We start from the raw sequence: 12,171 nt of genomic DNA on the forward strand, positions 1-12,171 counted from the left end.
AAGATAATATTAGCTCTCGAAAAAGCGGGTCCAGTTTCTGTGTGCACCTACTTGCATGTTAACTCAGTTAACTGATCAGGATCTGTGCATGAATAGAACTTTCCCTACAATGGCCATTCACCATTTTGAACAGGAATACAAAATCTGTTAATTACAGACCTATTAAACAGTCATTAAACAGTTGAGCTAGGGCTGACCCAATCCTTAGCTGGATAAAGAAGCTCACCTTGAAGAGCTGCACTCCAATGCAGGCGAACATGAAGTCAAGCAGCATGGTAACAAGGACAATGTTTCCGATGGTCTTAATGGCCACAAAGACACACTGCACCACATGCTGTGGAGGAAGGGTGGTGAGAACAGATAAGATCCATGATCTGCTATTAGAACAAGGTGAACAAACGCAAACAATGTGAATGTACACTTACCTTGAGTCCCTTGGCTCTGTTTATGGCCCTCAGAGGTCTCAGTACCCTCAACACTCTGAGGATTTTAACCACAGAAATAGCACTGGATCTATGTAGGGCAAGCACAAAAATCATTACTTAAATATGTAGCCTGAGTCACTTGTCAAATTGTGACAACAAGACAACTTTGCGGTGTCAACAATCTGTCGGCCAAACTTACTCCATGCCCATTGACAGAAGGGAGACACTGACGACGAGTAAGTCCAGGATGTTAAAAGAGTTTCTGCAGAAGGAGCCTTGATGTAGAATGGCTCCATATGTGGTCATCTAAAAGAGAAACATTGGCACTTAAAACCTACCCCATTCTGTACATCGCCTTCGCTTAATATCCCCTTCTATCAAATACATTTGGTAAAGGACTAACCGAGATCGCATGGCCCTAACCCCCCTTTTGCAGTTCAACTTTAGATTATTTTACTTTGTGGAATCTTTGTGCAAAGCATCTCTCACACAACATAGCATAGCATACCTTTAACATAGCACTTATTAACCATGTTTTATTAATGATAAGTTATTTACTAGCTGAAGGCTTTTAAATGAATGGTTCTAATTATTTCATCATTAACTAAAACAGGGATTCAATGGATTTCCTTTGTTTCAGATCCAAAAAGTCTGCTTGTTAAAACAGAAATAATGTATTATGGCACACAGTATTTACTAGGGATGCACAAAGGTTTGTAGGCACTGTTTTCTCCAAGGTGTTCTGAATATGTCTGATAGATCTCACCAATAATGTACACATATCAAAAGTCAGGACAGTCACACTGAGCTCCAGTGGCTAGGCTGTTCTTTATCGACTTTTTACTGTTGCAGATCTCGGACTGTAGCAGAAATAAGCATGATGCATAAAGTAGCCAGCCAAAAAGAAGGTAGTCTGCCATTTAGCTCGCAGCCTTATGTAACAACTTGAATATGCATTTACAAATCAGTGCTTGAGGCAGCAGGTACATACCTTGTTTAAGCAACGTAAGCAACATCAATGTTATTACGTCTCTTCCAGTCATCTCCTGGTATAATACTCTTTGCGCAATCTTTTTAGATTCAATAGTCGGTAAAGGAATTTACAGTGTAGCCTAAGGACTACGCTCAAGCCCTCTCAAAATGGCGGATGATTGCCAGCAGAAAATGTGTGAGGAAAACATGTTGCTTGTGGTTCCGTGTCAGTTGGACGTAAGATATTATACCATTGCTTCTAAAGCGGCAGTGAAAAAGCGGGAGGGGTGAATAAGACAAAGGATTTCTTTGTTAGCCCTAGAGTTGTTTATCTGTGACTGTTCTGGTACAGTGAGATGGAGAGCTAGGAGCGGAGGGGAGTTGGTCTTATGTTAAAAATAATATTAAAGCCCCCATGTATAACATCATGTTACAGCAGCTCCATTGGTCATTTCAACATAATGGTAATGTGGCTTACAGGCAGACGATTGGGAAGTAAATCTTGTCCTTTGATATCTTTAAAATAAACATAGGTTTATAATGCCTAAGTGGTGGATAGAGAGCCAAAGAGGCAAAATATGTGAAATATTGCTTTGATTAAAGATTGGATGAATAGGTTTAAAAGGGTACATCACGCTGTACATTAAAACTGTACATTTACCTTGAGCACAATCTCTGCAGTGAATACTGAAGTGAAGACGATATCAGCATAGGCCAACACCTAAAATGGACAGAAACATACAAATATACCTCTGTTCTTAAGACAACATTTGCGTCTTTTAACTTGGGAATAAACTCAGTTTCAGTTATATGTCTCTGGTATTTCCACAGCGAGACTCGTAGTGGGAGTTATCTCAGCATGGTTGAGAAGGAATTGGGGGAAAGGAACTTTGGCTTTTACTTCCTGAAGTACATGAACTGCGACATGGAGGAGAAAGGGAATTTTCCCTTGATTGACTCCCGCCGGAGCTCCGCTGCCGAGAGGCACCACCGCCGCGAGGCAACATCACCTCGGCACTGCCCGCTGCCCGCTTCCGATGCGTTGGTACCGTGCTCACAAGCTGCTCAGGGCCACACCCCCACCCTCCACCTGGACCCGCCTCTAAAATTCTGCACCAAGGCTGAATTTCTTGAACGTCTTCAAATACTGTATTAAGAGCCAACTAACACCTATATATAAGAATCCATAAAGGAGCATGCCATGGGACCTTTAAGGCTGGGTTCTTAAAGACGTGACTGCTGACTTGAAGCTGTCTTTTCTCACCAGTGGTTGGAATACGCTCAGTGAGGAGCTGCAGCATGTCTCACTCTTTTGATAAACTCAAAGCTTTGGAGGGTCAATAGTAAGATCTTTGTGAACAAAGAGAGAGGTACTGGCTGGCCAGCATTTATTATTTGAAGTATCAGTTATAGGATGTGATTCTATCTATCTTAATCACTAACGATCAGCATTGACTGATTGTCTTTTAAGCTACAAGCTAGTTAAGCTTGGCCCACACCAGAATATTTTAAATCGTATGTTTTAACTGTGAGACCACAGAGAGAGAGAAAGAGAGAGAGTGAGAGAAAGAGAGAGAGTGAGAGTGAGGGAGAGAGAGAGAGAGAGAGAGAGATTTACCTGGTTTCTGAAGGACATGGGATCAATGGGGTCCTCAGCCGCCAGTGAGATGGAGGACAGGAGAATGAAGAGCAGGATGATGTTGGTGAAAGTGGTGGCATTGATGATGCGATGGCACAGTTTACGAAACCTGGGAGGAAAACACTTGATCGGTCAAGGGAATCAGAAAAACTGACCTCCATGGCTGTTCATAGGCAATATGTTTCAAATGCTAATGAAACATTTTAACTAAATGTTAGCTTAATGTTTTCATACATATTTAGAATAACAATCAATACTAAACAATATCCATGCATAATATCAAACCTATTCAATACGTAACTTTTCTACAGCTATTCACTTAAAAAACAAGAACTAGTTTTCAATATTGATCACTCAAGTCAAGGTTGACTCTCCAAATTCCTAATAATAAAGCTAAAACCATAGCCGTTGGCTGTCCGCACGCTTCAGGAACGGCATGGAAACTGTAAATCCCCCTTCATCCAGTGTACTTTTCTATTGGCTAGCAAAATAAAAAATACATTGTACATTGTGAGAAAAAAAAATCCAAAAGTCTGCTGAATCCAGAAGGTGCTTAAGGGGTTGAAGGTTGGCTGGAGCCGAACAACCTGAACCACCTGATGAGTTATTAGAAGATGAAGCACGGTTCAAGTCCCAATAATACCATAAAGTAATCCATAAGCCTGTGGCTGTGGCTTCACTCCCCAGAACCAGCAAGACCACATCTGCGATTGTTATTATGGGGAGACATTGTTGGGTTTGCCTCAACGCTTATCATGCGAGACTTTGCAAAACAACGTTTGCATTAGCCTAGCCACCTAGTGGAGGTACTTCACTAGGTTTAGGATTGTACAGTACTACAACGCTCTTCAGTCCTCTCCATCAAGAGCATGAAGTCTTCTAATGTACAGGCCTAGGGTCATTACATAGTCAACGCATCGCTACGCATACGCGTCCAGAAGGCTACGCTTCGGCCACCATTATGCGTCGATGCGTAGCACAACGCGTCCTCCCAATTTTTGATAAGCGACGCGCCGATCCATGCAGTACTATGCGTCGTCGGTGGGGGCGATACTGCAAATATTGTACATTATTTCAACTATAGGTAAGGTTATATTACAGAAAAAAAATTGAAAGGATGAGGGAACGTGAATGTCATGCAAATATTGTACATTATTTCATGACATTCACGTCTCTTTTACTAATTAGGCTTACCTGTGCCAATTTATGCGAACCCTTCCACAGGGGCAAAGTGCTATTTTGACGCGCGACATCAAACAGCTGATGTGCGACATCAAACAGCTGATGCGGGATTATGAGCCATTTTAATGATCTTCTTGTCACCCGATATCCGTTCTATTACTGGCCTTATTTGTTTCAGTGTTCGCCTATTTGAATTAATTACGTAATGTTTTGTGTTCACGTTCTGTGTGAAACATAAGTGTTCATGTTCTATGTGAAACATAAGTTCAGTAGCCTCTTTGAGTGAAACCGTGAGTGTGTAGTGAATGAAAAATGTGTGCATGTATGGTGGGTCAGTTTCTGTATTTGATGAATAAACCCCTTTTCTCTAATAATGTTTCCTACCATATAATTTCTGTGGACATTATGCGCTATAGCTTTGGCTATAGGGCCTATAATACACTTAAATAATAAATGCATCTGTCAAGGCAGTAGCTCGTTGTGTAAACATTTTATATGGATATGAATTAATGAGTTTGACGTAAACCAAATTAGTTAACTTGTGTAATGTGATAACTAATGAATCAAAAGTCATGCTTCCAAGGGACCAATGTAAATACATTTATTGGTCAGTGCGCATACCCAATCGCAGCACATTGTACTGGTGCGGAAACACACCAGCATCTGACAAAAAAAAATCTGCCAGCTGCTCCCTGACAAGGGCCGGTTTTGGTGAGAGTCAGGAAGATATCTGATGACTCGCGAAAGGAGATCATCAAACTTTGGCGCCGACATTCGAAAAATACTGGAAATGCCTCTCCTCGTCCAGGCTTCACATTGGAAGCACCAGAGAAACAAATTCCCCATCCTGATCTCATGTGGTATTTAAAGGGCGCACATCCCACCGCCTATCTCTGCGCTTCCTGCATTGCAGCCGCCAATGTAAAAGGGGCAATAAAATCATGAATAAAATGCAATTTTCTTCCGTAGCTATTTTGATCGGAATGTCACCCGCAACGTCACCCGCGAAAACACCGGTGACTCTGCTGCCACCCGTGGCGTGAGTGGTGTATTGCATGTCATGCATTGCCCGCGACGTTCGCGTATGCTGTTTAGACCATGGACATCTTAAATGGCGAGTGGATAGTGCCAGAGCCCGTCTACGAAGAGCCTGGGCACTTCCTATACGCCCCATTGTACCAATCATGGTTGTAGTTCCATTAGACATCCACTGGGGGTGATCGCGGGCTTGTCATTGATTTCTATGCATTCACTGATCTTTAAAGATGGGTTTGTTTTAAGCCATTGTATAACAGTAATTATACAAACATTATACCAACATTGCAACAGGCAAGTTTATTCAAACATCACACTAACAAGAACAGTAACTAATAGTAAATAATAAAAAAAAAAGAGAAATGATTTAACAACACTGAACATACAGAACAGAGGCAAGGAAAAAGGACAGAGGCAGAAGACTTGTCCGTTGTCACAGCATCAAGGTCCAACTGTAGAGATCAAGAAAGGAAGAGGCATGAGGAGGCGTACAACAGAACACTGCTCTCTAGGAAATTGTTTACTGATGTAAACTAAGTTGATGCAGTCTAAAAATTATGATTCTAATCCAGGTTTCTATTTCAGGAGAAAGAAATGGCTCATAATCGTTACTAAAAAAAAAGCTTTAACATCGGCACTAGTGAGGATTAAAAAAAAACACTCTGGAAGTTACATATGTAAAACATTCGCACATTTCTTTTTTTTACATTAGCTCACTTAAACTCTGTAACTAGTGTATTAAGCGAGAAAAAGCCTTACCTCCAACAGCTGGTGTTATCGTTGCGGGAAAAGGGATATGCGGAAGTGCTTCAGAAACGGCCGTAAAGCAGTACCTCTGACAGTATGACCATGTGTGACGTCATCGCATTTTTTTAACGCCTTTTTAGAACAGATACGTGACCTTAAAAAATGCAATATTCAGCTGAGTTTATTATCTTAACCCCTCCTTTTGAACGCAACTTTCAAATTACTTGACAAAAAATTACATCCCATTCATTGTGGCCTCGCCTGCGAGCGCCCCGCGTGCACAGAGATTATTACTGCAACCAGTCCAGAAAACCGGAACTAACCAGCGAGTGCCCATTCTCCTCATATTAGACATTCTCTGATAGTGCCAAACCTAAGGATATATGGCGAGTGGATAGTGCCAAACCTAAGGATAACCTGGAAGAGGCGAAGGAGCAGTCTACCCTACGCCGCCGTCAGAACGTGTGAAATTTTGAATGGGATTGATTGGGACTGCAGACGAGAGACCAGCAGCGACGCCACGGCGACTGCATGGAAGTTCCGCCCACCGGCGGCGGTGTCACGGCGACGTACATACGGAAATTCAGACAAAATGTACGTCTACTCATGGACGTCTGGATAAGTTTGTCGTCGCCTCAGTGTGATTTTATGACTTAGTTTAGGATTAGTTTAGGTTTTATACAACCAGCACATTTATATCACTTGGAACAGCAATGTATAATGGTGTAGGACAGATAAAGTGTTGTTTAAATGTAGGCTATTTTGATGGTGCCTGTTTTGATACTGTTACACTCTCAAAGTAGACCTATTATTGTTTTAGTTGAGATAATGAATTGCTAATTTGTTTGGGTAAAGCGCTTCAGTGTGATTTTATGACTTAGTTTAGGATTTACTAGTGTTTTATACAACCAGCACATTTATATCCCTTTGAACGCAATGTATAATGGTGTAGGACAGATAGTGTTTTTTAAATGTAGGCTATTTTGATGGTGCCTGTTTTGATACTGTTATTCACTCTCAAAGTAGACCTATTATTAGTTTTAGTTGAGATAATGAATTGCTAATTTGTTTGGGTAATTTACTGTAATTAAAATGGGTAGGTCTACAGACTTAGCATTAAACACCACTGAAAGTGTCATCATTTACTACAGTATTTCTGTAAAGAGTCACATTTCTATTTAACATTTATATTAATGTAATTATCTGCAGTTTAGATAAATTAATTTGATTTGAAGGTTTATTTTGGTTATTGGTTATTGGGTTTATTTAATCAGATTCATACAGAAGAAATTGTGTAGATTATTTATTGATTGAGTACTTTATTTTGATAACAATGCTAAGAATATCTGATGTGGTGTAAAATAAAAGATGACAATGGCAGCCAACATAACCAGTGTTAAATCTCCTCTCTTGCCTGTTTTCATATTTCCCTGTACACACAGGAGACTATAGATCTACCAACACAACAATTTATTATCTGTACAATACCAAGAATCAACAGATTTTCACGAGTATATGATTACAATCATGAATACAATGAATTAAGCTCACACTCACAAACAAATATATTCTAAATGAATACTCTGAGCAAGCATGACAATACTGCAAGCCATTACATGAAGTCTTGTACTTGCACTAATGCTACTCAATACCTTTGCAAATACTTTGCAGGAGGGAGAAGCCCAGCACAGTGACCTGTCGTGTGTTTGAGGCACTTTTCATCCAACTCTACGAGCAGTACTGTGGATCAAGGCGCGTATATGGAGTCAGGCACCAGTGTTTGAGCCATACCCCCACATCCAGGGGGGTATGGCTAATATCATGATGATGGAGAAAAGCACCACCCGGCTCCAAGTGATAAATACTGCAACAATCACAAGATGTTTAGTTTATAAACACATTACCCAGCCAATAATAACCTAGTATCTGTGCCATTTCCTCTGTAGCCATTTTGTCATCTGATATTATGCTTTTTTATACAAAAAAGGTAATACTGCAATAGGCACTGCACAGGGGAACAAGCACAGGAGAAATACTGTCGTGAGCCCAGAGAGGCTCCATCTTCTGTTCTGAGGCCGGTTCCTGAGCTTCCTCTCCAGTCAACCAAACCAGCTCTTCAACCACTTGCCCATACCTCCACCTCGATTTCCTATTCAAGTAGTAATGTCACTAATACAATCTTTTGGAATTTCTTTGAAAGATTGCGGCAAGGTTTGGAGTGCTTGGGGGTGCTGCAGGCGGCAGTAGGAAGAACTGCTTTACGAAAGCTGTTTTCAGGTGGACCCCCTGCCCCACTGACAGCAGGGGATAAATATGTTTGCCGTCAATTTCTCTGTTCGAGGGAGCTCACGCCGGTCAGAGGAGGAGTGGGCAGTTGGCTACTGGAGGGACAGGCTCATCAATGTGGAAGGTATGCATACTTTGGTAACTTGAAATGAAAAATGGGAATTGATGAAATAAGGCTTGGCAACCAACTGTGCCTGAGGATGTTTAAGTTTGATCAAACGTTGCGCCCACTGCAACGAACACCAGAGCCAATATGGTACGCGCTCTATCCAATACGCCACCGGAGTGCCCGAAAGATTGCCTTCTTAACTGGGTTGTTCATAGGGAGCCTAGCGGTGTACAGACCTCTGTCTTTCTTTCATCCAGTCAGACATTTTGGTCCATAAAAAAAAGTGTAGGTCACAGAAATCCCATTTTTGGTGGGATTTCTGGGATCATTTCATTTTTGGTTTGTTCAAAAATATATGACCTATAAATGTAAGATCCCAATATAAAATATAAACATTGTGCATTCATTTGATTGAAAGTGTTAGTTAGAATTTTTAGGTTGATATATATATCTGTAATGATTATTTTCGGCTAGGTGAAGTGTACAAAAACATTTGCCTTGAGTCATTATATTGACTTAAGTCCTATCTTTTACATTGCAGGCTGAGATGCTGTATTGGTGGCGGAGAACAGAGTGACACTGAACCGGCTTCTCATGTTTGTCACTGGGGCGGACAGAGTTCCTCCCCTACGATTCCCAGGAGAGCCAACATTAAACTTTTTGCACACTGGCACTGTTTTCCCGGAAGCAAACACGTTTGCACTAATCCTGAAGTTGCCACGTCACACCACCTATGAATCATTAAGTGATTCCATGATTTCAGGAATCATCCAGTCCCCCTGTTTTGGGTAAGCTTAATGTAAGCCAACACTTTTTTTTTGCATCTTCTTTAAATAAAGCATGTTCCAGTGCCACGTTTTTATGCTTTGCCAGACTCTTATTGGATGACTACAATCAAAGCCGTCTGTACAATTGTTTGGCCGTCTGCCAAAATAATACATGTTGGCCTACAACTAGTGACTCTACAATCAAGTCTTCAATCCGGCCAATAATGTTTTTCTTCTTTCTTGCCTTCTCAAATTCAACATTTGTATGGTTAATTATCTGCTGTCAAAGCACAGATTCTGTTGAATTATGGATGCTTAAAATTGACTTTGAAACACAGATAAATGCGGTTGTTAATTCACAAATGTTTTCTGTTTCATCAAAGAAATTCCATTGTGATCATTTACATTGTTACATTGATTTATATATTAGCTACAACTTTTGAAAAAGAAAGTGAATAATAGGCCTATAGCCTAGATAGAAAACAGAAAACGTCATAGGCCTGCCCTATGAAGTGACATCATGCCCATACAATCATCAAAACATTTTTGAGATCTGTCATAAAACAGTTTTGGTCTTTTTGACACATAAAAACTAACGTTTTCTAAAAAATGTCATCAACTTATTCATCAACAAGTAATTGGATATATTAATACCAGAAAAACGTAAAAGGCGTACGTATCTTCTCCACACGTGCATTCCACACAATTTTATCCTTCTCCTGGTAATCCTGGATCTATCCACTTATGGCGAGTGGATAGAGCCAGGATTAACAGGAGAAGGATAACATCGTGTGAAATGCACGTGTGGAGAAGATACGTACGCCGTCGCCATTATTTATTTATTTTTGTTTTTATGTGTCAAAAATACCAAAACTGTTTTAAAACAGATCTCACATTTTTTTTGATGATTGTATGGGCATGATGTCACTTCATAGGGCAGACCTATGACGTTTTCTGTTTTCTATCTAGGCTATATTATTCACTTTCTTTTTCAAAAGTTGTAGTTTATATATAAATCAATGTAAAAATGTAAATGATCACAATGGAATTTCTTTGATGAAACAGAAAACATTTGTGAATTAACAACCGCATTTATCTGTGTTTGAAAGTAAATTTTAAGCATCCATCATTCAACAGAATCAGTGCTTTGACAGCAGATAATTAACCATAGTTCAGGCGTTCTCACGGCGGCGTAGGGTTAGACTGCTCCTTCGCCTCTTCCAGGTTATCCTTAGGTTTGGCACTATCCACTCGCAATATCCACTCGCCATAAGCACGTCGCTCGCGTCGCTTACACGCGTTGACTATCGATGGGCTGACTGCACTCCTGCTTCCCACAGTGGATTTGCACCATGTTAGATTGACATGGTGTTGCAGCTGTGATGCATATGGCGGACCGGTACTTGTGCAGTCAACGTGGTTGTGTCTTTATTTTCATATTGTTGACTCTGTAGTAGCATAGTCTTTTCTCGCCGTAAGTATCTTCTTGGTTGCCTCGGTGATGGCGCTCCCCTGAGTGCGACGTTGCGGAGCTCCCCATAGTCAAGTTACGTCTTTTAGGTTTTTCTTGCTTTTTAGTGCCAACTATGGCAATTAAACTGTCCCTAAACATCACATACGACCGGGCGAACTTACTGATACTGAGAGAGCGCAGTAATTCTGGCCTGTTTGACCCGAGTACGTTGAGCGATTACCCGGAGCTACTCATCGCATCGCCATGCCAACCACCGGCCGGCAGCTCTCCCACTAACGGCCCGAAGCGGAGACGCGGTAGACGGGGAGGAGTGCAGCGAAGGCTCTGGCGTTTGGCCACAAAAGGGAGGCTAACTCTCCCGATCATACTGTTCGCGAACGTCCAGTCTTTGGAAAATAAAATGGAAGAGCTTCATGTGAGGATATCCACGCAGAGGGACATCCAGGATTGCACCTTGTTGTGTTTCTGCGAGACATGGCTGGGGGAAAAGTCACCTGACGCGGCTGTGACACTGGACGGATATACGGTCTTCAGGGGGGACCGGAGCGCTAGGGATAGCGGTAAAACCCGGGGAGGTGGAACGGTGTCGTGGCAATTTCTCTATCAGAGTTTGCGTCTAAGACAGATGAGATATTTAGATGCAAAAAGCACACAATACTGTTGACAATAAGTGGTCATATATATTTGTAATAAAAGTACGAACAAAGATACATCACAACATGCATCAACAAACAATAAAACAGGCAAACATTACAATAATCTGAGGCCTCATATGGGAGCTTCCCGTTGCGTGCTACTTCATACTGTAAAGGTACGCTCGGGAGAAGTCCACCGATTGTTCAGAGTCGTGAGTTCTTATTCACTTGAGTTGGGTTCTGGAGGGGGTGTGTCCCTCAATAAAGAAAAAGCCTTTGTTTACCAGATGGTAATCTTTACAATTGAAGCTCCCCTGGATGCCATTGGAGGGGGTAGTGGCCATGCCATGTAACCCTACGGCTTCGTTGACGCTAGCCAGGGGGTCGAGGAACAGGCCCATACATCAAAGGATTGCATGGAAGATGATTTACAAGACACGAAAACATAGGAACAGGCAGGCAATAAAACGCATCACACGACCCTGGAAGGTTCACACGTTAGATGACCCAAAATGAGAGTAGAAGGCAGGCAATATATGCATCACACAAAATAGTAACAAAACTTAAGTTCATCGATGGACCAAAAACGTAACAACATGTAGATTTTCCATCACAACGGCCATCTACGTCAAACCATCCTGGTGCAAGGACTGCAGGATTATTTCCAAATCCTGTTCGGAAAACGTGGAATATTTGACGGTAAGGCTAAGGCCGTTTTATTTACCCAGAGAACTGCAATGCATAATTGTGAGCGCTGTGTACATACCCCCCTCTGCCAATGAGGAGGCTGCACTTAAAGAACTGCACGGCTCGATCAGTGAGCATGACAACTCTAACCCTGATGCTGCTTTCATCATTCTGGGAGACTTCAACCACTGTAACCTTCGGAAATATATTCCA

At 41.5% G+C, this 12,171-nt stretch overlaps 1 protein-coding gene across 1 annotated transcript in view; it reads right to left on the bottom strand.

Moving 5' to 3' along the window:
• Positions 1 to 12,171, bottom strand: part of LOC130376781 (dihydropyridine-sensitive L-type skeletal muscle calcium channel subunit alpha-1-like) — a 73,103-nt gene that overhangs the window by 50,198 nt on the left and 10,734 nt on the right. The window contains exons 12-17 of the mRNA XM_056583652.1: positions 3,016 to 3,145; positions 2,059 to 2,118; positions 625 to 731; positions 426 to 513; positions 227 to 334; positions 52 to 104 (exon numbers count right to left, since the gene is read on the bottom strand). Coding sequence (XP_056439627.1) covers positions 52 to 104; positions 227 to 334; positions 426 to 513; positions 625 to 731; positions 2,059 to 2,118; positions 3,016 to 3,145 — 546 coding nt within the window. The remainder of the gene's footprint in view (positions 1 to 51; positions 105 to 226; positions 335 to 425; positions 514 to 624; positions 732 to 2,058; positions 2,119 to 3,015; positions 3,146 to 12,171) is intronic.

Source organism: Gadus chalcogrammus, chromosome 23, assembly GCF_026213295.1.
Source record: "Gadus chalcogrammus isolate NIFS_2021 chromosome 23, NIFS_Gcha_1.0, whole genome shotgun sequence".
Taxonomy (NCBI): Eukaryota; Metazoa; Chordata; class Actinopteri; order Gadiformes; family Gadidae; genus Gadus; species Gadus chalcogrammus.